At 36.4% G+C, this 26273-nt stretch overlaps 1 protein-coding gene across 1 annotated transcript; it reads left to right on the top strand.

The window, feature by feature from the left end:
• The first annotated feature begins 324 nt into the window (after nt 1-324).
• On the top strand, nt 325-25132 carry POC5 (POC5 centriolar protein). The gene is made up of 11 exons (XM_010011631.1): nt 325-408; nt 3590-3737; nt 11604-11800; nt 12155-12331; nt 15030-15134; nt 16429-16608; nt 17751-17913; nt 21171-21289; nt 22136-22249; nt 23104-23280; nt 24966-25132. The coding sequence occupies exons 1-11, from the start codon at nt 325-327 to the stop codon at nt 25113-25115; spliced, it is 1614 nt and encodes a 537-aa protein (XP_010009933.1). The 3' UTR covers nt 25116-25132.
• The last annotated feature ends 1141 nt before the right edge of the window (nt 25133-26273 follow it).

The following is a 26273-nucleotide window of genomic DNA, read 5'->3' as shown; positions in this document are numbered from 1 at the left end:
TTTGTATTGTGAAGTATTAGGTATTGAACTTAATTCAGTCCCTGTAAAATAAAAGAAAACTTTTATATTGTTGCTTTTGTGTCTTCCATTGTTTTTTTTAAAGTCAGTGGAAGTCGTCTTAGAGTGGTTTGGGTCAGGCAGTTTCCTACCTAGCATTATATATTGAAAATGTACAATCAGTTTGGCTCACAGAATGGGCGTTGATGCAGTTTCTACAGCAGAATCTCTTTTTCTGGAGGAAATGTTCGTGAACATACAGTAAACATACTGGAACTGAAAAATGAAGTTCAGCTTCTACTGTTTTATAGACTAACTTTGTGCAGAATGTCATCAGATGAGGAGAAAAGCACAAGTCCTGTTTTGCCAAAAGACACTGTTCGGGGCAGTTCTGTTTCTTCAGATCTTCAGGTAGGAAAGAGGCTACTTCATTTGGTTCACTGTCATGGCATTTCATTTGGCAAAGGATAAATATGAGGAAATCTAACAAAACTTGCATCTCTTGTTTTACGTGTACAGGAAAATGATCAAAATGTTAGTGTAAAGAAAATTTTACAAAACCAGTCTGGGATTAAAATATCTTAACTTGGATTCCCTTTTGTGCAATTTCGATTTATGTGAAAATTCTTATCAAAACTTAAGAGATTGGTCAATGACAGCTATGAGTAAAGCAGTACCATTTTCTTTCTTTTTTCTGGGCGTGTACAGAAGCCCTGTGGATTTCTTAAGAGTTTTTCTTCTTGTGGATTGACTTTTGTCCCTTTTGAAACTGCCTGTTTACAGGCAATTCATTTCTGCAGTTTGTATGCTTCTCTGTTTGTGGTCATATCTCGTGGATAAGTTCTCTTGATCTTTGCTCAGCAATAGTAATTCATCTGTGTTTCCAAAGCCTTTTGTAGTCAGAAAACAAGATGAAGGAGTTGTGTCATTAACATGGAAAGACTAAAATTTTCTTTTATGATGTGATTGATTTTTAAGAAGGTTCTAAGGCCACCTTCTTGATCGTTTCACAGCTGAGAACACATCTAGAACAGAACAGAATATTTCAGGTGGAAGGAACCTACAACAATCATCTAGACCACTTCAGGGCTGACCAAAAGCATGTTAAGGGCATTGTCCAAATGCCTCTTCAACACTGACAGGCTTGGAGCATTGACCACCTCTCTAGGAGGCCTACTGCAGTGTTTGATTATCGGTGAAGACATACTTCCTAATGTTCAATCTTAACCCACCCTGGGTGCAGCTTTTAACCATTCCTATGTATCCAGTTACTGGATCACAGGGAAGAGAGATCAGTTCCTCCCTCTCCACTTGCCCCTCTCAGGAAGCTGTAGAGAGCAATGAGATTGCCCCTCAGCCTCCTTTTCTCCAATCCAGACAAGCCCAAAGTCCTTACCTGCTCCTTGCAGAAATCTGTTACTGTTGGAAATGAAGAATGCTGGGGTTAGAGCTGAGCAATACAAATGTTGACAGGGAAGTACTCTATTGCTTTTCAGAATTTTGAAGGGAATTTTTTGTTTTGTTTTGTTTGTGTGCTTTTAAATAGAGGCCAGGTTGTTAACTTTTCCTTATAAAATGATCCACTGGCTCTTAGAGAATTTGCATTTACTTACAATTAAGTTGTGCAAGCTTTTGTCCATTCAGTGGTGTTCTAGTGAATTTGACTGCAATCCTAAGGGCAATTCTAAGCAGCATCTGTAGGTTTTTACAATACTTTATGAAGGAAGAAAGAAACCTCTAAAATGTTCTTGTGCCCTTTGCTCATTGCAACGCTGATTTATTTACTTCTGCAAAACCAAGGTAGTGTGCATTAAATGATCAAAACTCTGACCTTCAAGCCTTGAACTATATTCCTGTAGTTTTATGCTCTTATCAGGATTTTTGTGGTTGACTTTAAAGTTTTGTTTCAAGCAGAACAGAAATAGTAAGTAAACCAAAGACATATTGTTAATTGTATTTTGTTAGGTTTTTATTTGAAATTTGTTAGTTAATATTGTACTCCAGTTGCAGCATTATTGTTAAAGAATATTTAAGAATAAAACGATACACTTAATCACTCACTACTGTTTCCATTTCTCTGTCTTACATATTCTTACTGCAGTCTCTAGGATTTATTTTGGGGATTTTTTTGAGACATATGATAAAATCTAAACTGTGTTTCTTTAGAAAGGTATGTTATGGAAAAATTGATAACTTGCTGATTTACAACTAACTACCGTTTTACATGGAATGTGATACTTCCTTTTGCTTATCAAAAAGATATGCTATGTATTTGTTTGCAATTATATAGCTTCCTATACATTTATTTATGCTTTTCATTTTAACATGATAGGTTAGAAGATGGGAAATTAAAATTTGAAAGAAAACCAGAATTCAGCTAAAATGAACAAAATCTAGTTTCTTAAATTCTCTAGTTAGTTGAAACCCAAGGGTCAAACTAAAGGTTTTAAGATATTATCCTTTTCATCAGGTAGCTTCAGAAACATATCACTTCCTATTGGTACTTTTAACTGATTGTTTCCACTCTCAAGTTTCCCCAGCTTTAAGAGGAAAATAATTTCTTGATTCACGATTGGTTTCTGAGGTGGGACCTCATTAGGATACTAAACAGAGTTAGAACGATAGAATTAAGTAATGAAAGAATGATTGCTAATGCCCTGATTTAGTACTTTCCAACTGGCCTTTTTTCCCAAATGTTAATTAGTAGCTTTGATTGGTTTCAGCATTTAACTGCAACTGGAATTTTTTAGTTAATTACTGGTTTGTATGTTTAAGCTATAATACAGCTTGTTCACAGTTTTGCATTGAACTATAAATACTTTCATTCTGGAAGTCTGTTTAATTAGGAGATTTTAAAAAAATGTTAATTGTTGTACTTCAGTACACAGTATAATGCCACACACCAGTTAGACTGGCTTATAACTTTTTAACAGGAAGGCTTTTCTGTGACTTACGTATATATGTTCCATACACATACATAATTCTAAAAATTCATAATACAAGATGTGAATAATTATGTTCAATCTAAAGAAAATACTGGTTACTCAAATGTCTTTTGATGATTGGTTTTAGAACTCACAACAAAGAAATTGTAATGTTCCGGAATATGGAATGTGACTGTGTTCTGTAGCATCTTTGTCATGCCTATGAAAATATGTATTTTTCTTCGCAGCAATAGTAATGCTTAGAAATAATACCAGGTGATTAGTAGCTTACATGATGTGGAACTTTTTTCTTTTGGTCATAGTTCATGTTTTTGTTTAAGATGCCTATTATAGTATCCAGTTCTGGCATCTAGCAAAGTGGTTCTTTGTAACCATTCCAGTATATCTAGCTGTATTCGGAATGAACATGAAACAGGAGAAGGGTAAATTATTATAATCATGGTAGGAAAACAGCTTGCTTTTACTATTTTAAGGGAAATCCTTTTACTTTTAGCCATGATGATAATAATTTAAAAAGCTCCCCAAAACTATTGAAAACCATTTCCACTCCTACAGATATATATATCTCCTTCTGTATGTTCCTACATATACCTAGTTTTTGAAAAGTCATTGTAGTTTTATAATTATTTGTTATCACCTTGGGACAGGATGAATATGAAGAGCTGCTTCTTTGTGCTGCAGTGACTCCGAAGTTTGGCCAGTGTTTCTCTAAGAGGTCAGAATCTGCTTCAGAGCTGAGAGCAGGTGGCAGATCTTCAAATGCAGCAGATGATGCCATTCACCGTAAGACTCCAGGTAGTATGTGCAAAGCTAAGTGTTGAGCTTACAAGAACAATGATAGAACTTTTTTGGCTTAAGTTTTCTAATAGCTTCTGTTTGAAAAATATATGGAGCTCATATATAGTACATTTGCATTTTGCACAAGAATAAATCTAGGAAAGTATATTCACGGAAAGAGTCTCTGACATCACTTTCAGATGATAGTATTGTTCAGATGACAGTTCTGTGTGTTTTGTGATGCAGATATTTAAAGTGTTTGGAGTAATAATGCAAAAAAAGGTGCCCTTATATGCAGTATACTTCATCAAACTGTTTTTGCTCCTACCTGGCTGCCATGGTAGATAAATGAGTATTTAAAATACTATTATTCGGAAGTGAGAGTTACCTTAAAAAGGCTTTGTGTAATGGCTAATCATGTCACTAGTAAGTATCACTCTCACTCATTCTCGTTCAGTCACTCTATTCCAGTTTTACTTTATTACTTGGACTGTGTAAACTTAGTGTCTTGTGATACATTAGTAACAATGGTGTTTATGGTTATATATTGTTTGCTTTTCACTAGCATTTAGATTAAGGAAGCTCTGTTAATTTTGCTTCGGAATAAATAGTAAACAGTCATACCTGCATTATTCCTTTACTAGAGAGTTAGCTTAATCAGAAAGAACTGACTTTAAACTCACCTCTGTTCTGTGTCATGCTTTTTCATGTTATATGTTGTTTGCTTTTCACTAGAATTTAGATTAAGGAAGCTTTGTTAATTTTGCTTCAGAAGAAACAGTAAACAGTCATACCTGCATTACTTCTTTACTAGGGAGTTAGCTTAATCAGGAAGAACTGACTTTAAACTCACTTCTATTTTTTGTCATGCTTTTTCATGATAAAAACATTTACCTACAATTTTCTCTTCGCTACTCTTTCATGACCCATCAGAATGGCTTTATCTCTACTGTTGAAATGAGTATGGAATATAAAATGTGTAGATAATTTTGTTATTGCAGACAAAGCACCCTTGAAGTGCTGTGTAAGTATAGCACTAATTGTTGTCTTGGAGTAAATGTTGTTCATGGCTAACGTATGCAAGAGCTTTTGGCCATGCTGATCAGAGCTAAATAACCCTCTGCTAGCAGAAATTGACTAGTTTGATTTCAAGGGGCAGTGCAAACACTGAAAGTTTTTCATTTCATGTTAGCAAAAGAACTATGAATGAAAGCCAATCTATCTTCTTAAATTGCTCGTCATTTTCACTAGAATGTAAAGCAATCTTGGTAAGCTGTCAATTACCATTTACTTAACTCACGTTAATACAATATAATAAAAAATTATCTAGGAACAGGTTCTTAAAGTAAGGAATGTGATTAAAATGAGAAAGGTAGTAATTGGTAATGCGCTGTATCTTTCCACAGTGAGTCTGTGCAGTGGAGTTTAGGTATGTTCAGATACCCAAGCTAGTACCTTTCTTCCCAGTATGCCAAAGGGAGAAATGTTCTATCATTTTTATGAACAAATTGAAAATCTGCATCATATTTGCAACTTCTCCCCATACAGAATTAGTGTGGTTGTTCTTCTGAATATCAGACTGCCTAGGAAAGGTTAAAGGCATGATTTTGCATTCATTTAAAGCATGAGAATGGAAGTTTGGAAAGAGAATATTCTGTATTGGAAGTAAATCAGGCGTTAGAATGTGAATAATGTTAACTAAACTTCTGCCAACAGAAAAGTTTAAAGTGCAGCCTTTGCATTTTGCTATTTTCATATTGAATTTTATTAGCTGATCCAATGTAGTTATCCTGTGTGGGAATTGTACCAAGATGCATAAGAAACCAGATTGATAGAAGCTGCTGGTATTTTGTTCTATGGCAATTACTCTTGAACATTCAAACATTGTATAGAAAATTCCACTATAGTAATAGGTATACCTGAAACTCCTAGAATGAGAGCAATTGGTTGGTGTTTAAAAAATTATGATACAAAATGTTTTTACTGGGGGAATAAAACATCCTCATGTGTTATATAAGGTCAAGGTACCAAAAATTGCAGATAGATTCAGCTGAAGATAACATTTAAACTATCTGTGATTTCCACAACCAAAGAACATTCCATGGCTACTGTCAAGAGTCCAGTACTCTGACGAGGTTCCTTTAGATCCTGCATGTGAAGAGAGTTTAGGCTTGTAGTACCAGTTTACTCGTCTGAAGATAGTTGCTGTTACACGGGATCTTGGTTTAGCGGAGTGATACAGCAATATACTGAAATCACAGTGCAAGCACATATCAGGGTCCATTGGATGTCTCAAACTGTCAGGTCAGCATACTCTGTAGGTTAAACTTTCTTTTCTAAGCTCAGTAGGAAAGGAAACACATCAAACAAGGGCTCAATCCCCTTTGTGCAGGCTAGTCTAACGTGAATTCACTTATCCTTCACTTCTTGAGGTTTTTAACTCGCAAGTTCTCCAGTTCATAACTTGCAACTCATAGCTCACACCTCTATGAACACCTGCCTGAGAGAATGCTCATCCTTCCTTCTCCATCACAAGTGCAGGATCACCTGTACCACAGAAGGAAGCACAAAAGCCTCAGCAGTCTGGCTGCTGCTGGATACGGTTCAAAAGTGTTTTGGGTAAACTGATGTATTTATGTCTTCCAGCTTGGAAGCTTGGTCTATACTACTTCTGTAAGATAGTGGATTCTGAAGGAACTGCCAGACAAGGTTGCGCAAGGTGTTATGGCAGCAGGAGACAGCAAGCTGCAGGTGATAACGGCTGTGTAATGAACTTTAGCCTTTCTGTCGTTCATGTCCTGCCTACGTGCTGCTCTTGCCTTGACCTAATGACACTACTTCCAGGATACACCAGGCCTTAGCATGTGTTAGCCAAAATCTGAGCAGGACTTGAGTGACAGTCACAGCATGATAGAGTAATCATAATATACAGTTAGATCCCTGTTACTGTCTCTGTACACTAACCATCATACATGGGGTGTCCCCAGTTGCTGGGAAGGACTGTGTGGGTTTAAGACAGCTCAAGCTTGTTGCTCTGTTGAAGATTCATTTTGCTAGTTGCTCAGTTTTCATACTGTGTTGGATTGAGACAGCACTTCCTGCACACTCCTTTGGCTAGCACAGGAATGAATTTGCACTTTTTGATTAACTAAGGCCACTTACACACCCAGTTGATCCACTCAACTGATACAGCCTTTTATGAAAAACAAAGGCCACCTTCTGCCCCTCCGTGTGTTGAGAAAAGTTCAGTAAAACTGTCACCACTCCCTGTATTCTTCCCCTAGCTTCATTAACATAGTGCTCATCTCCTCTGAATCTTCTTCCACTATAGTAGGCTGTTGATCACTCACACTAGCAGATTGTCAGGATTCAAATACACTTGCAAAACACAAAAATTGCAGATCAGTTCAGATCAGCTGCTGGAAGCATTTCTCAGCCTGAGAAGTTGTTCTTACATGGGGAGAAGAAAATTCCAAACACAGCAATGCGGAATTATATTATGGAGCAAATTCTAGTTCAGGTCTTTTCACCAGTGCTCTATCTGATTACAGTTTTGTCTTCCATTTTGAGTGGAACATTGTTTTGCAAGGGAATATTTGATGTTTGTGATGTGTAATGCTGCTGTTCATGACAAGATCAGAATCAAAACACTAGACTTGTGTAGGGGTTTTTTGGGAGATGACTGTATATTCTTTTTTTTTTTTTTTTTTTAAATCATATTTGTCTGAACATCTTAGCCAGCACTGTCTTCTGTCTCTCTTCAATGCTGTGAGAGGGGTTGTGCTCTTACTTTTCGTGGTTTTGGCAGGGTTTTTTTGCTAGGGCCAAACATGTAGCCGATGAAATCTGTTCCTTTTTACTGGCTGAAGGTGTGCAGCAGAACTGAGAGAATGAATTTCCATTCTATTGATTGTTTCTCTTGAAATACTTGAATAGATTTCTCTCTTACTATACGTGGTATTACCAGAAAAGAACAGTAGTTTGCAAGCTATACTTAATTGTTCAGAGACAAGGGAAAGAAATGCTCTTATACTTGATGGTGATCAAGATTTTACATTGAATTTTTAGGTATTGCTCATTACAAGGAACCACATATTCCTCTCAGTTATGGACACTCATATGTCTATTATCTTTGCAAAGGGCAGCACCTTGCAAAATATGGTTTCTCTTTAATTTTAAAATTTTTAAAAATGGTTAAAAACAAGAAAGAAGGTGCTCTTGATCTCCTCAGAGACTAAGGCAAAAACAATATTTACGTGGCCCCGCCATGCCTCTGTTAGCTATACACTGTAAATAAATTTTGGTGTTTTGCTGCTTTATCAGAACATAGGTTTGCTGTTTAATAAAATGTCACTGCATTGTGTCAGTCTAGGAAAGAGATGTCTTATATCTTCTTAGACAGCTTGAAACAATCTACTTGTAAAAAGGAAGTAATTTCAACTTTTCAGAAAGAATCTGACTAAAATCTGTTTTGTTCAACCCTTCTATATAACAGCTAGTAGTGATTGAGGGCAATTGTGTATTTCAGTGGTGTTTGCCAGTGTTAATGGCTAATAGGTTTGTTTGGGTTTTGGTTGTGATACTAATAACAAGACTACGGATGAACAGGGAAGAAGTAGTTAAAATTCAGTACTATACCTCTGATACTGATAAGATATATCAGCAGGTTGTTTCTAAATGACAGAGTTGGGGTGGGGTTTTTTTTTGTTTAGCTCCATTTCTTTGGCATTGCTTCATGGTCATACTAAAATCAGGCTTTTTGACATTTTTTCTCTCCCTGTCTGACTCTAATGTTGTTGCTGTGTTAACAAAATTACAAATTATTAGGGTAATGTTCTATAACTTTTAACACAAAATGCATGTTCATGTTGGGTATAGAGTGTTTACCTGAAAGTTTGCTCTTTTGTAGGGCTTCTTAAGCTTGCAGTGTTTTTTCCCCTTCTCCCCATGATGCTGATATGAAGACCAACAGTTTCTAATGTCACATGATGCCTTCCGAAATGAAACTCTGTTAGTGGAATGTTTTTTGGTCTGGCATCTGACTTTTTTCTCAGGTGTTTGAAACTCAAGTGAATATTTCCACTACAATGGTAGAAGTCCGATTACTGGTAACCTCTACATGTTGCAGTAAATTGAATGATGTGTAGTATCTTCACTAAAAGCTTCCAGTCAAGAAAGAAAAATAATTGGAATAAAACATGGTGTGCTATTCACTTCAGTGTCCAAATGCTTTTAAGCTTTGAAACCTAAAACTGAATTTCCCATTCCTGTTACCAGTTTAGTTGATTAAATTTGAAAATGACTAAGCCTGGAAGAGTAAATTATTTGTAGCAAAGATGTAATGATGACTCATACTCAAACAGTGGAAGGATTCCTTCTCTTCAGGCTCCCAGTCCTCAGTATTGATCCATTAAATTTATGAGAGGATTTTATTATTTTTTTTTAATTATACAGTTTAGCAAATTGTTGCTCTCACTTTGGGCCACTGATAGGAGGTCATGTGTGAGAACAGTGTCAGAGCTTATTTACTTAATATAAGCAGAAAATGTCAAATACTAGAGGAACAAAAATTCCTCTAAATAAAGACAACCAAACAAACACCTGGAAAAAATAGCTAATTTCATTACCTCTATGATAAATACTGTCTAGAGATTTGTCAGAGTCAATGCATGTGGTCATTATTTAATGAAGTATATCTTTACACTTGGTCATATCCAAGTGGTTCCATGTCCTTGGTACCTTATGGAACTGTAACTGAATGTCATCATGTAGTGCAGTGGAAGGAATAGAGGTGACAGAAGGAGAGCATTAGGAATAAGAGTGAAGTTAATATGTATACATGTATACAGCTAGAAAATTATGGCAATACTGGAAGGCCAAGATAAGTACATGAGATGATAATATAAATATGTAACAGGTACACTCAGTGGATTCAGTGAAGGATACATCCTGTGGTAAATGAGAAAAATGGAAGCTGGGTTAGCATAATCTAATAAGTATTTAGGGAGGATTAAGGGGAAGGGAGTGGTGAATTTATAATAATATGATCTCAGACTGTGGCAGTTGTCAGTCTAATATCCTGTTTTTATTGGTTACATTTTATTCTGGTTTTTACTTTGTGAATATCCCGGAAACTCTGTTCTGTAAGTTGGATATCTTTGTAATCCAAGCTAATATTAAAAGCTTAAAAATAAAAGCAAACCTTCATGCATTTTACAACGTCATCACAATTGAAGGAAGAACACAGGGACATGCAGGAATGGGAGTAAGTGGTGAAGGACAGAACTGGCAATATTTGCCAGCAGTAACACTGCCAAATGCTTTATATTACAAAGGGACAGCCAAATTCGTTATCACTGAAATTAGATGTATTTCAAGTAGCCTGGGTCATCTGTCTAGCATATCGTATTTTTTGGAGATCTTTACTAGCAAAAAATACGCCATTTCTGCCATTTAGCTAAGCAATGTTTCTCTCATTTGCAGGAGAAACAATAGCTAAAAGCTAGACCCTGATCATAACATAGCAGTGTGCTTTGGAATAATCTTTTTATGGTCTTCTGCTGAGGTAATGTGGTAGGGATTTTAGTCTATAGAAATAGTGTGTTAGGCGGGACTTCTTTAGCTCAAATCTATGTGACCTTGGAAGAAACACGAAAAAACCGTTGTAATTGTCTCTGCATCACAGTTCTTCTTTATTTCCTTCTTGTTTTGGAGCATGGGTGTAATAGTTTCAATTCAACCTACTTCATGGGGGAAGGGAGAATTAGTCAGGCAGCTTTTCTCACTTCCTTTGGGCAGGAGACCTAAGAGTGACAGTTAACTGGGTTTCAACCGTCAGGCTCGGCCTTGAATAAATTAGAAAATACTGCTTTGTGGCAAACAGTGAAGTCTTCATGCTTGTACCAAAAAACAGTACCCATCCACTATGAAACAGCTGTACAGACCATACTTGTTTTCAGAAGCAAAGACTAACATGTTGGAGGTTTCCTCTCTCCACTTATGAAAGAAGAAGAGTATTCTTTTGAAGCTATCCTGATTTTTATTGATACCAGGAATCTAGTAATCCCTTTCCTTTCCAATTTTTTTTCATTCAACTGTCAACTCAATATATTTTCTGCAATTAATATCTAAATATGAAACAATATGTAATTTCTTCTGTTTACTTAAATATTAACTTCTCTGTTTTTAACTCATTTTATTTCCCCCGTCAGTTGGAACTCAAATACATGCCCATTTGCTTTTGGACATGGATTAATTTTTATTGCACCTGAAAGAGAGGCCTTATTGTGTGAGGCGTTATATTAATTCATAGTAGATATTTCCTTTCTCACAGACTTGAAAATCTAATTATAAGAGCAAATTGAAGGCTGTAAGGAAAATGGATGCAGGTACATACCAACATTGAAGTATACCCACAAGTTGCATTGTAAATGCACAAAGGAAGGCTGCTCTTCTCAGATGTTTACAGTCTCATTAAGGAAAATGGCTAGTTTTCAGGTTTTTGACCCAGGATGTTAATTGACAAGAAGTCTTTCCTGAGAGAGATGCTTTTTATTTCTGGCAGTGCTGATTTTTTGGTACTTAACTGTGATTATCCTCTTTAAAATGGAATCACATTAAAAAATTCTGTTCTCTATGGGAATGGTAGTTTTGATTTGACTTAAGGTTACGGTGAGACTGTTGATTTAAATATACTTGTATCTTGGCAGCATGTGTTTGAATTGGGTTGTTTGTTTTACATGGTGAAAGAGGTATCTGATAGCATAAATATTTTGGGGTTGGTTTGTTTTCCTTTTCTTCATGCCTGGCTTCTGACTTGCATTCAGAATGCACACAGTTCAGCCTTTCCAGAGTATCAATCCTTATTCTCTATTTCATTTTTAGTCTTAATATCAGTGGAGAAGCCTTCTGAGACCGATATGGAACAAATTCGCCCTGTTCTTTCAGAAGAGACGTCTTCACAAGGGTCCACACACAGTCCAAGAGAAATCAATGAGACCTTAGTGACTGAATTAACTTTACCCGATGAAAAAGTAACTCAAATAGAAAACATCCTCGATCTCTGGAGTGGAAGTCTTAAGGTATTTATTTCTTAAAAATCATATGCAGATGTTAATGTGTTGTAAAACAAGTGAGACTGCAGGAAAAGTTGCAGTGTGATTGCACTGGGAAATGGTGGTTTTCTTTGTTGTGTATTGCATGTAAGCACTAGAACATATTCTGTCAAGAACTTTGGAATAACTTTCTGCATTAGGGATGTTCTGTTAGATTCAATAGTTCTCTATGACTGGTAATGTTTATAAACAGCCTGTGTAATGAAGGCATCACTGTAAATATGCATGTCTCCTTAATTGCTAAGTGTTTTAAGGTTAAAAGATTAGAGAGGAGGGAATAATTTTATTAATTGTGCTACTGTCATTCCTTTAACTTTTCAGACAAATGTTCTGGCTGAACTGAGAAAATGGAAGCTTAGTTTGATTGAACACCACAAGCTTCAAATGGCACAAGAAAAAGAGACGCATGCTTCACATGTGAGACAGTTGAACAATGAGATGGCAAACCTGAAGGAGTTGCTACGTACTTATGAAATCTCTATTAGCAGGAAAGATGAGGTAGTAATACAATTTCATAACTCATTAGTTCCCCTGTTTTTAAAAATATTCACACTGAATTTTTGGGTCCATCTCTGAACAAAATTCTTACAGCAACTAACATAGAGAAGTAAATGATATATGTAGACTATACAGCAGAATAGGAGTCATGGTTGCTAATAGTGTTGTCCATACTAATAGTGGAAACTTAAGATACTTAACATGTTGGATATACATATTTTGTATTGTTTGCTTCTTAAATCTAGGGTTTGATGTTGTTCCTTACTTTTTTCATGAAGATCATACTGGCTTAGATGAGTCCATTAGCTCTTAGTCTTTAAATGTCTGTAATTTTTCAATTACTGGGTTGGTTTCTTGAATTTTAAATGAATAGTAACCTCCTAAGTGTTACAAAGTCTCTGTTTTAGGATTCTTAGGAATTGTACACTTGTACAGATTCGTAGGATTGTACCTTTGGAGTCACTGAGCTTTTCTGCTATCAGCAGACTTCAAAATTAACTAGAATTAGCTTCAAAATTAACTAGAATTGTGGAAACGGACATAAAATTTTGGCTGCCCTTCAATCACGTAACTTAATTGCACCCTCTTATTGCTCTCTCAAATTTTTAACCTTGTACTTAACGCTTTTTATAGTTAGTTTTTCTAACAAAAAAAGCCATTGAAGGAATTAAATATGGAGGAAGCTGATGTTCCGTGTCCATTTGGCAAATGGTCTCATCTTAGACTAAGCAAATACAAATGTTGCGACATTACAAGAACAGGACAAGTATAATATGATTTAACTAAGTACATATGTGCAGAACCATAGTTATTTCAGTAACTATAAAATAGTTATTTCAATGTATACCATTGAAACATACCTAATTCTGCTGTATATCATTGTATGTCACTCATGTTTAATGCAGCATAGTTCTTGGTGATACTTTGAAAGCAGTAAATTTTTTCTGCTACCCAAGAAATCAGTTCTTCAGCTAATAATATAGTTCCTTTAAAAAAAAAAAAAAAGTTCTCAATACAAAATTATTATTTCCACCACCTTATCAGTAGGTGTCAGTGCTTCCATGTATCACACCATCTTTATCAAAACTGCTGTATTCTGACATAGGCATAATCTGAAGTCCATCAGCCTTCCAAATATTATGAATACTATAGGTTCTTGTTTTCACATTATAAGTCTCAAAAATTATTTCTAGTGGCAAAAATACGCTGATCAGCAAACATGGATTTAGGCCAAGATTTCTAGTGTGTGTCAACAGGTATGCAGCACCAAAAGTTAATGTTTTCTGTTAATGTATGACATTTTTTCAAATGTAAGTGATTTATAATACTAATTTGCTTTCTATTTTCCTAGTGATTTGTTGAAATGCAAATTTACTTCTAATTGTAGATAAATTCATTGTTACTTACATAGCTGAGACTTCAGTTATTCCTAAACTGCAAAATGTTTAAATTGGTCATTTTTAAGGTGGGGAAAAAGTTTATAGTAGGTATATTAATGTATGGTAATACAAAGAACTCATTCTAAATATCTAGAGATTAATCAGCTTTAAGTGTATCAAATTTATCTTAATTTGTTTCTGTCTGATATTTTGGACATATTAATGAAACCAAGTTTTTGCTAGTAATATTTCATTTAACGGTCTGACTGTATGAAATTCCGTACTGAAACAAAATAGGAGTTCTGTACTGTTTGCTAGATAGCTGTTGATTTAAGGGTAGATTTTATTTTAAGTGTCATTCATTTAATTGATGTATGTTTGATAATTGCACATAACGTATGCAATATAACATATTAAGATATGTTAGCAGATAGCGTAGAATGTTGTTCTTCATAGTCTTAATGTGGTAGTTAAAATAACTTGATGTTATTCACAGGAGTCCCAAGGTTGTTCACTAATGCCCATTGGAGTTGCACAGATGTGACTTAATGGCATAATCTAGTTTAAGTCAGGCAAAAATATAGAGAAATACTCAGTGATTTGGTGTATCCCATTTGTATCATGACAGGCATAATTTGTAATCAGGGAACCTCGACTGTGTCTGTATACTAATTAAAACATATTTAGAGATAGGTGGTAAAAGTCTCTAGTTGCATTGTCTGTCTGGTAGGCCATCTTGCCTCTCAAATGTTTTGATTGTTATAGCCCTATATGATATCTTTGATGTGAACCTTTAAAAAGAATAACAATTCTTAATCAGATTTTTCTAGTTCTTAGCAGCTCCTTAGCTTGCTTTATCTGTTCAGACAATTGAATAAGCTTTCTGCAGATAAATAATTACACTTCAGTTAATTAATAAAGCGCTAAACCAAACTTTTAATATAAGTGGCTCTTGATTTACAGAAATTGTCTTTGAAATAAGTGATTCTTCTGACCTTATGCTATAGTAACGTTAATTATAGGAACAGAAGCCTGCAAATGTAGGATGAAATAACAATTTAGTTGAGCTTTTGTTAAAACTACACAGAAGTGAAGTGTGTAAGTGCTGTAGTCTGAGTGTTGAAGCCAGAGGAATTTTACTTCTGATTTGAACTCTAGATTATTGTTTCTTGCTTGGTTAGAGAAAGGGGAAGATTGAGTAGAAAGCATCTGTTAAAAGCGAATGCTTTAAGTGAAAAGTAACTGGTGCATACAGGACATTCTGTCTGACCTTAAAAAGATCATAGCTACTGAAATAGTGTTAATAAATATTTTTGCAGGTGATTACTAACTTGACCAAAGCATTAGAGAAGCAAAAGGAAAGAATAGAGTTGCTAAGAAACTTTACACTGTGGCGGATTCAGCATGTTAAAGCCAAACAAGAGGTACGTGAGCAAAATAAAAATGCAATGAAATGAAACCTCTGAGCTCAAAAGGGTCAGAGGTGCTGAAGTTCCTGTTACAGTTTGAAGAAGTGACAGTGTATCTATTTTGATGTGTTTGACAATCTCAAATAACAATTTGAAAACATCAATTCTAAAAAGACTACTGCTGTCAGAATACTCTCTGGGATAAGGACAAATCTCAAACCTGTACTTGTCTTATATTGCCCCAACTACTGTGATCAGCTCACGGCAAATCACCATAGTCTACATTTTCAAGTTGGTGCCAAGGGAATCTCTATGTAAATTTCAAACGCATAGTATTTGGAGAGTGATGTGATACAGTATCACATTTTTTGGAGAAGCCACTTTCACAATTAAAACTTCGGCTGCCCTCTTTTCTCACACTGCCAAAACTTGAAGAAGCTAAGAACTAGTCACACAAAATGTCAGGTGTTGCATCATGCATCTAATGGTGAGCAGTTTGCTACGTGAAGTATGACAGAAAAGAAGGATCACATGTTAAGACTGCAAACCTTTCCCAATCCAGATTGTTAAAAAGGAAATGTTGTATTTGGGACCTTTGGTACAGATTCCTGGCTGGACTCAAGTTCATTGACGCTATCCAAAACTCTGTCAATTTGCAGAGAGGGATAGCCTTTTCTCTTTCCTTTCCATCTTGTAATTTACGAATAATTTTGAGTCTGGTTTATACACAGCTCTTTATTTTTTTCTAATTAATTTTTTGAAAAATAATCTAATGCCGAAATGCATTGTCTGGGTACTATTTTGAAATAGAGGAAAACCAGAATTGTCTTGTAAGGACCTTTTAAAGCATCCTGAAGTCTGAATTTATTAAAAAGATAGGTGTTACTTGCTAACCATCTGCAGTCTTTGTGACTGCAGGTTACGTATGGTTCCTGCAGTGAATCAGGATGTGCCACATACCCTGTAAATGGCTTCACACATGCATGGTTATACCATATATATGTGCAATTGTTGATTAAGTGTCATTATGCTAAGGGTAAAAACAGTTTTGTGGAATCTAGTAGTTTGCAAATGTGGTTTCTGATACTGGGGACAGTAACACTTCATGAGGTATGTGCAGGGAGAAACACTGAGCTGCTGATGCTGTTTTTGCATACCACTCCGCTGCGGCACAGGTAACTCAGTTTAGGTGTTCCAACTGTGGGCTACTGTGGAATAAGTTGTAAAACAATCATCCCCACTCTCTTGAGTACTTAAATTTTTAGTAAACATGAACTTGCATATGGTGTGCTTATATTTGTTTCCTAAGGAATATGCAAATAGAATAGCAGACAGACAATTCCGGACAGCTTTGATGAAGAAAGTATGGACAGCATGGCGCTCTCATAGTGAGGAAAAATGGAAAGAAAAAGTAGCAAAAGCCTGTCAGTTAAGGGCAGAAGATGTCTGTGTTCAGCTCACCAATGATTACGAAGCCAGAATTGCAGAGGTAATATAAGGGTTTTTTTTTCATTCTTTCTCTCCTTCACTCCCCTATCTCCCATCCTTCCAAAGTATCTCTTTCTCAGCAATCTTGAAAAACATGAGGAGTTTCCAGCAGAACAGAGCTCCCAAGTACCTAAGAACTTTTGGGGTTTGGGTTTTGTTTGGGTTTTTTTTTTTCCCCCCTTGCATTTGGTATAAAATGTTGATTATCTGCACTCACAGGTGAAGTAAATTGGCATCTTCCCGAAATGAGATAAATCTCTATCTGCCCATCAGTAAGGATGGTATTTTGTTTTCTAAAAGCACACTGTTAATATTGGCTATGTGTTTATAGAGGTCTTACTGAAGAAGAAAATGGAAATAGGAGACCATTATTACTATGAATGATCATGATGAGTACAGTGAGTTATTTTCCTACATAACTACCCTGTTAAAGGCTGTATCTAAGTTTGCTTTTACCTTCAACTTGCCAGTTAAGCTTGTTAAATAATTTTCAGTGCTTAAGGTGAAGTTATCAACATGTGCATTGGTGCACAGTAAGTAAAAAAAGTTTTAAAAGATACATGTTAGATGCTTTGTGTTTTAACAAGAAATTAAACTTAGAATTTTAAGGTCAGGGTTACAAATTTGGCTTACCAGCAAAAAACCAGTAAGTAGTGAGTTACAAAGATGACTTGATCTGTCTTTTCTCAGCATTTTTAGGGTTGGTTTGGTTGGTTGTTTTTTTTTACAGTATCTAGAAGAGAGAGATTGTTGATGACTATTCTTAAGTATGCTTAAATAGTTTTCAAGGAACACTTATACTTCTCTTGACTGAATCCATGTTCTTGCAGAAATCTAGCTTGTACCAGATGCCTGACTTCTAAAAAACTGACAAATTGCAAGACAAATTTCTTCTTAGCTGGTTAGGTAGGGTCTGACAGCCATTTTGAATGCACTCTTGTTCTTGGTATTCTCTAGTATAAATAATGTGCTGTAGTACAAAGAAATGACAAGTAGCTGTTAATTTCTGGTGAACCAGAGATTTTTGAAGTGAAATGTGTATCTTTGTAAATGTAGTAAGTGACTTTTAAAGCTAATTGAGGAATATGTTTGTAGTTTGCATTCAGAAGTATGAGACAGCTGTTTCTTTACTCCCTTTTGTAGCTAACTGCTAGTTTGGAACAGACAAAAGCTGAGGTTCTGCGTCTGCACAGTGAAAGAGAACAGTATGAAGTCACGATGAAGAAAGCCTTTATGCGTGGTGTGTGTGCTTTGAATCTGGAAGCAATGACCATGTTCCAGGGCAAGGATAGTAGGATGGATCCTGGTCAGTATAAAGAGCAGCTCCTATTTGGTAGTGAGTGTGGAGTTTGTTGGGTCGTTTGTTTGTTTTAAAGGATTCTCTTCTCTCTCTGTTTTGGTTTTTGTTTTTGTTTTTTAACATGAGGACTTAGAGCAATATAGAGTTTATCAAACTTAATGGTTTAAAAAGTCCTGTTGAATATATTGAGAAGGATTTCGATGCTGAACTTTGTACTGCAGTAGGTGAAAGGTAGAACATGTTATCTGCATCTGTGTTGCTTGGAGGGTGATAACCTGTGACTGCAGGCAGCGCAAGAAGCCAGGGATGGCAAACATCTTAAAATACTGTGGAAGACTACCCAGAATTCTGTCAGCACCCAGGTCATGGAGTCTTGAGGGGAAACCCTGGAAAACTCTCCTGTGTTCTCTGGAATCTCAATGTGCAATGAATCTGCTTTTCCCAGGCAGCTCTCCCTTCTTTCTTAATCTTGCCTTTTAATGCAGAAAGGGTGAGTAAACCTCCTAGGTTCTGTGTTTAGCTGGAGTTCTGTGCCAGGAAACACCAGTCTAATTATATTGGGACACGCTTTCAAACTTGTGCAGCCACACAGGAAAGAGCTGCATACTGTTACTCCTGTAATGGAATAACTCCTTTAGTGAGACAGTCTATAGCAGTAGGAGCATAATCATGCTGGTGCAATGTAGCAGTCTACGTTGAAATGAAACTAGCTGCGCCAGCAGGAGTGTCACAGCTGTACTTGTGGCTTAACAACCAGCTGTACTGGCAGCAGTTGTTAATGGCCTTAGACAAGAAATTTAAGTTGCTAAACTTAAGAATCTTATACTATAAGTTTCTGAACTACTTCAGAGAAATTCATTTCTAAAAGTGTAGATATGAAGAGGAAATAAAAACCTGAAGAAGGTTTTTTGAGAGGGTACTTGCCTGAGCAGCTGTCTGAGCATGTGAAACATATGCAGTATTTGTGCAGGTGCTTAGGAAACTAGACTATGACATTGGCTAAGTGTAGTAGCTGTATACTAGTGAAAACATAGGATCAGTATTTGGGGAAGGTCAAGCATGAATGATTTCTTGAAGATACTGAATTTGGGAATAAAGTTACAGGGTATTGCGCAAGTACTTTATTTTTCACTCTTTCTTGAAGATCTATCTTGTATTTCTTTGTTTATTGTTTTCTAAAACCATGCAACATACAGTGGTCTCCCTAATAATGATGGGTGACTGAGTGGTGTGAAATAGGAAAGCGTTGTTTCTGTAAACCTGTAAAGCAGAGGGTAAGTAGGACGGGAATTAGGAAAACTGAGCTTTAGAGCTGCCACAACTAACCCCTGGGGTTCATGGGCCGAACTGCTTGAGCTGTGAAGCAGGAGCTGATACTCTACACAGGCAAATGTCTAGATATTTTGCTGTACTGGACAACACTGGGATGCTGGTACCTAACTTTCTGGGTGTGCAGCATCATACTCTTCAATTTCCTGTGGTCAGGAAATTGCTTCATAGCATCTCACAGTCTCTGTTGTCCTTTGTCCCATGTGGGCCATCTTCTTCCATGGCCTCCCATACCACCTTCTCCCCTGCTCCAGACACACTACATCTTTCTTGCTACAGCCAGATGGTGGTTTTAATGAGGTTAGTTAAATAATTATTTAATGTGGTTGTACAACCATTTATTTTCAGTCTTTGTTAGGTATAACAGAACAGTGATCAGGACATCAGGGGACTTAAAACATCAGATTAGATGATCTTTGTGGTTTTTATCTAGTCTTGTAATCCATGGACATTAGGACTTCCATGTGCCAGAGTTAGTAGTTATATATTGATATGAACACTGCAGTGCCACCTACTGTCACTGGAAATAAAAGCAGAATTTGATCCCTTTACTTATTTATTGTTACTAGTTTATTATAATGTGCATTTAATACACGTGCAATACACAAATAACATACATATTATATACATTATAGTGTACGTTATTAATAGTGTACAAGTGTTGCAACTTTAATGGGTCCGTAATATTTGGAGTCAATGTTGATGATCTAAAATCTTATCTGGCTGATTTACTGACAGATTATTTAAACCTTTTAAAATTATTAACATAATAAGATTATTTTTAATCTCTTTATGTATTTAAAGGAACGTTGAACCTACAAGAAATACGATTTTTTTCTTAGAAAAACCCTAACACTGCTTTTTTGAGTAACGTAGACCCGATTGGTCCATAAGGTTGCATTGGTTCTGTCTATGCTTAAGCCTAATGTGTGTGTACATACATATGTATGTACAAAATGTATATTCTGGCATACTTTCACTTTTGAAATCCCTGAGTATTGCATAATTTGAATCTTCCTTACATTTTTCCTGCTTACTTCAAGAAAAGAAAAAAACACAACTACCACATGATGGCACTGTAGTCCCTGAAATGAGCAAAGTTTCCTTGTCGTGAAACTGCTGATAGCCTCATCTGCTTAAGAAATTGGAGCTTAAGAAAGAACACTTCTCTCAGCTTCCTCTAAGGAAGTTTGCATTCTAAAGGAAAAGATTGTAACTGCTTGGAAAAGATATAAGGTGTAGGTCTGCAGATCTGACGTCCCCATGATGTCTGCACTGCGAGACACAAGAATCCTGGATGGATTTTGCACCAGCACAGGTTTACTCAGCTGCTGGGGGAAGATAAGGGCTAAAGGGCACTCACAGGTGGTCCCAGCCTTACAGACAGGATGTCCAGCCATTGTGTGTGGAGATGAGATGCTACGAAGCGTGGTTTGTAGCCCCTTGTAGTTGCAGTACATTCTCAGGAAAGTTAAAATAACTATTTTACTAATTGTGAGCTCTCATAAGCATCTTCTGCCATTACAGAAGCCTGGTGTGGTCTTTCTGTTTTTGCTATTTTCTGCCTGAACTGGATTCAGGCTCTTAACGTAAGAGCAGCTCTTGCACACTGAATTTAATGTTGGCAAGCAGTATGGAGAACCTCAGTTCTTTGTACTACTTTGCCCTGCGACAAGCGTCACAGGGATGTTGAGGCGTAACACAGAAACAAGCCCCTTGGACAATATTACATCCAAGCATCTGAAAAGAAGGGTCAAATACAGAAATGTTTATGTATTTTTATACACCCACACACACTCTCCAAATGAACAGGATGATCCTTTTAATTATATTGTACAGAAGTCCCAAAGACTTGGTCTCTTCCCTTTCCCGCATTCCCCTTAGGGTTTGCTAGATTATATGCTGATCCCATTACTCTGTGTTTCTAATAACAGATGTAGGAAGTAGGAGAAATGATAATGGTACCATTGTTGCAGGAAGAATACCTGCTTCACAATATAATCCACCCTCACCGCCACCTCCACCAGCAACTGCTCTTCAGATGGAAGACATGGTAAGTGTGTAGCTGGAACAGGACTTGCTAGTGACAAAAATTAACTTCCTCAGTTGGAACATTATGAATTGGAGCCCAGGAATTCAAGGAATTTGAAGACAGTCTAAATGTAAAAAGAAACCTATGAGTATGTTCAAACGGAATTGTGTAAATGAAGTGATTGGGGCACAGCTGCTGTCATTTGGTATACTTTCATTAAACTCTACTTTTTATTTTATTGAAAATGTATTAAACTAATGAAGACATGGTCACTGTAATATGTAGAATTTGCTCTCTAAGGTTCTTTCTTGAAAAAAGATGTTAAAAAGTTTTGGTTTGGGTATTTTTTGGGGTTTTGTATTGTGGGTTTTTTCTTTTTAAGAAAAAAAAAAAAAGCTTAATATAATTACCTAAGAAGAAGAAAAGCTGGCTGACTTGAAGCTTCATTTTAAGTGTAACATATATAGACACTCAGAGAACTCAGCTTATTGTCCTGTCATGTCAGCTTAGCCAGATCATTATGCAGCAGCTTGGATGCTCTGGACCTGCCCTGCAGTCATCCTGAAGACATTGCCACCATAAAACAATTTCAGACTAGAATACAGATTAGAGCAGAGAAGATGTGCTTGCCTCTTTCCTGGTTTTTCTTTCTAATAGTATCAAATGTTATTTGCACTGTTTCCACATTTTTTAGACAAGTATTTTTAAATTAACTAGAAAACAATAAAACTAGTTAGTAAAACTAACTGCAAAGAAGTTAGATTTAGAAGAGTAATTGGATTAGTCAAAAATTGACTGTCTAAAGAGTAAAATTGCATTTTCTAGAAAGTTATACTCATTCTTTGTAAACTCTGGTTTCATTCACAGTTTTCTGCCCACTTGGGTCATGCAAGCACTTCTCAGACAAGGCTGGATTCTGATTCTCCAGTAGTCATCACTAGCACAGCTGCAGTGTCTGGTGTGGCATCAACTCAAAAACTGGTAACATGCTAAAATTAATTCTTTTATTTTTTAAAGCATAATTATAGCAAATACTTTTGGGTATCATTATTCCACATTTTTCAGAGCAAGACAAGTATGTAGTTGAGGAAATTGCATACGTAGTTGGGTTTACTTAGCTGTGTGAATATAGCTGTGTGAAGACACTATAGCTTGCAAATGTTCATTAATGTTACAGAAACCCATTTATGTTAGGAGCAATTCTGAATGATTTTTGGAGTAGGGAGGGGATAGTGTGCGTGCACACTTACATACAGCACAACAAGAACAATTAATGTTTCACTTGATACCATTTTGTTACAGAAAGAATATGCTTTGCTTTAGTATCCTGCTCTTTGGAATGTCTCTCATTCCCTGTTATGTATTTGTTGCTGAACTGTCCTTTTTGCTTTTCTCCACTGTCTTCTGCATTGCCCTGCTTTCCTTTTCCCATCTGGTACAGTTTGCTACACGCTGTCAGAGAAAGATGCAGCATTTTACTGCTTGGAAGCTTTTTTTGTCTTCCTGTGTCACTGCTAGAAAGTCTGTCTAGGATAATGGAAGTGCCTGCAGCTGTCACTCGAGTATGCAGCCATTGAAAAACCTGAACTGTTTGAGTTTTGTCAAATTAGCCTTACTTCCCTCAGGACAGCTCAAAACACAATCTCATAGTGGAAAAAGATGGAATAAACCAGGTTGCAACTAGGTGGAGCAAATTCAGTCCTGTATAACGTAACTGGATTACTTGCAACATCCTGTGTTCTGTTTAGGTGTGTAGCTGATAAAACTAAGCAGACATATTAGAGCACTACAGATATGTTTAGATTTTTACCAACCAATACTTCATTTATTTCTAGCCCATGGCAAAAGTAATAACATCTGCTCAACAGAAAGCAGGAAGAACAATCACTGCTCGAATCACGGGCCGAGCTGATACGGGACAAAAAGCCAGAATTTATGGTAGTTTAGCAGTGATGGGAGTTGCTCCGCCCATTAGTTCAGTCATTGTTGAAAAACATCACCCAGTCACTCAGGTAAGTCAGAATTATGCTTGTAACAGTGTTCTTAAAACCACGCATCTGGTAGTATTTTGAAGAAAAATTACCATTGTGAGGTGGTATTAGACAAGGCTTAGACTAGAGGCCTGTTCAGAATAACAAACAGTACTATCTTTGGGCTGGGTAGAAGGCACAGGTGAAGAGAGGAAGTAAGTATTGCCATTTTAATGTACTTGTCTTGTTTCTGTAGTAATTATTTCACAGTAGCAGTATTGGCTGTCTCTTTCTTTCCCAGCTCTTCTGTGAGTCTTCCTCTTTGTAGAAATGGTCAGTTGGTACAGCAATGTTTGGTGTCATCACCATGCAATCACAGTTTAAAGACAAGCTTTGTGGTGTATGGCAGGAAGAGTGACTGACCAGAGGTGGCAGAGATACAGATTAGCCTGACAGGCTATAGGTCAGGCTAAGTGTACCAAATTATTGGGGGAGGGGGAAGTAAACCTGTTGTCCAGAGGCAATCAGATTCATCAAGCCTGCTGCGTGTTGTGTTTTGAGTCCTACTCTTCCCATTTATCCTGAAGAAAACACTGAAATAAGTGCATTAGTAGGGTATGAAAGCAACATACAAGAAGATTGTAAATAGTGGCCTGTGTGGCCTGGCAGTCGCTACACTTTTAGACCAATCTAAGCAAAAGATTGTTTCTGCTGGAGGTGTATGAGACAGTTGACTGCTTTTTATATATTTTAGCCTGTAAAGTAGGATCTTAGTTTTCTGTGTGTTATCTGAAAGCCCAGTTTCTCTTCTGTGTTACTGTCAGAAGAAGCAGATTTACATCAGATCCCTTTATTTGAGCTGGAGTTACTGGTAACTGTGGGAGGAATGTTCTGCTTTTGCTCATTTCCTTCAGTGAATCAGGGCCTTGTAAGGAGCTGCACATAGCTTTCAAGAAGTTGGGCTCCTAAGCAGAAATTCCATCTAAATTCCATGCCCTTAGGGGTTAGAGGTTTGGTGTGAGAATTCTTTCACCAGGAACAATTTCTAAATTCAAACTGTGTGACTAGTGTGACAAGTGAAGTACCTGAACTACTGTACCAAAAACTGACTTCTAAAAATGTGACAAATGTGACAGTCCCAGAGAGATATTCCATATGCTTTTCCTGCAAAGGAATGCCTAAGTGGTGGAAGTCAATCAGATTGAAATACTTCTCTTGGATTATTCTGACAAGGGAGAGAGTTTACCTTGATTAAAAGCAGAATGGCTACTGTTTATTGCAGTAAGGTAGCTGTTTTTTTGGGGAGAGAAAATCAATTGTTAAATAAATGCAAACCTTTTCCTTTCAGAGACCAGAGACCTTTCAGAGACTTCCTCATAGCAAATACTGAACTTCAGAAGGAAAGTTGGCATAATTAAATTAGCACTACAGAGGAAAATTCTGAACAATTTGGTAAAAAACCAAACCAACCAACTTGGAAATAAGATTGAAGTGATAAAAGCTCAGGCACTTAGTTAACTGGATGTTTAGTGTTTTATTAGCATTTTATGTTCTAAAAAGTGTATTACAGATGAGGAAGAAAAAAATTACTCATTAACTTCTATTTACGTGTATTTCAGTTTGCTGGGTTCTCAATCTTTCTGTTTAAACTACAGCTCACTTAGAGCTATTGTAAGGTAGAATTCTTTGTACTGTTAAATGTTTTGATGTATGTGATTACTTTTCAGCAAACCATATCTCAAGCCACTGCTGCTAAATATCCTCGAACTGTGCTCCATTCTTCCGGCTCAACCACTGTGATACCTGTGGGACAAGTTGGGCAAATACTTCAGGGCCAAACTCATACCAGTGTTCAGTCAATAAAAGTTGTTGACTGAGTGAGTAACTTTCTCACCGGTGGGGGTTTTTATCAAGGTACAATTTAAACCTCTTTCCAGTCTTTTCAATTTTGATGTATCAAGGCCTAAAATATGCATCATGTTTTTATCCTTTTTAAAAAATATTTTTTAAAGTAAAAGTGCTTTTATTGTAAACATCTGGAGGGGATAAAAAGAACTTGAAATGTTGTTCTACCTCCAAACTATTTGAGAACTTATTTTATTATGATAAACACTTTCTATTTAAGGTATCTTTTGCACACTTTTAAATAAAGGATAGAATGCAATTTTTGTCTGAATCTCTTTGTTCAGTCCCAGTGTTACTAACATATATTTTTCAAGTGAAAATTAAATGTATTTTTGTTATATATGCTTTTTTTTTAGTTGCCAGTGCAACTAAGTGTAGTTGATGTACATTTTAATTATGTCCTACAGCAGCATACATAAATGAAGGTGGTATACTTCATATCCAGGGTGCGACTTGGGCCAGGTGAGGTGCTGAGTCCATCAGACTGTTAAACATTCTCATTTTCCAAGCTAATGTAACTTGATGCATACCTGTCAGGATCTAAGAATTTGTGATCTTAGATCTCTAATACCAGTCTCCTTCATATTCCTCTGATGCTCTGCAGCCATGTCAAAACAGGCTGCACACAAGAGGGCAGTCAGGCATACTATTTCAGACTAAGACACAAATCATTATCTTTTTAGTACAAACAGTAAGATTCAATATGAAATATTGCTAGCTATATTAACACAGACAAGGCAATCCAATTCTTCCATTACATGATAAAACTATTACTGTTTTATGAGAGAAGACTACATAGAGAGACATGCTATATAATTTCTCAGATACGAAATATATTCAGTAATATATTCAGAAATTTAAACATTTTCAGCAAGACACTACCAAGTCTTAATTCAAGACATGAACAAGGAATAGGTAAATAATTGCTAGATGTATTAAATATAAAATGTTCTTTTTGGGGTATGTATTCAAGGTTATGCATGATAGGCCAGCCACACATGGTTTTAAATATGATATTTTTGTGTATTTTCACTAGATAAATCAACTGCTGAAGAAGGAAGACTTGTCCTAATCGTAGCACTACTTAAACAAGAGAAAAGCCTGACAGGAACACTATAATCCTAGCAAGA

The sequence above is a fragment of the Nestor notabilis genome, unplaced genomic scaffold (genome assembly GCF_000696875.1).
Source record: "Nestor notabilis isolate BGI_N333 unplaced genomic scaffold, ASM69687v1 scaffold14393, whole genome shotgun sequence".
In the NCBI taxonomy this organism is placed as follows: Eukaryota; Metazoa; Chordata; class Aves; order Psittaciformes; family Psittacidae; genus Nestor; species Nestor notabilis.
The sequence above is the reverse complement of the archived record's forward strand: the minus strand, read 5'-3'. Positions and strand labels throughout refer to the sequence as shown.

What these genes read in the sequence shown, in the direction of transcription:
- POC5 (XM_010011631.1), top strand. Translation starts at nt 325, where the DNA reads ATGTCATCAGATGAGGAGAAAAGCACAAGTCCTGTTTTGCCAAAAGAC. An exon ending in CTATTAGCAGGAAAGATGAG is followed by an intron (nt 12,332 to 15,029) that starts GTAGTAATACAA and finishes ATATTTTTGCAG; the next exon opens with GTGATTACTAACTTGACCAA. An exon ending in ATGTTAAAGCCAAACAAGAG is followed by an intron (nt 15,135 to 16,428) that starts GTACGTGAGCAA and finishes TTGTTTCCTAAG; the next exon opens with GAATATGCAAATAGAATAGC.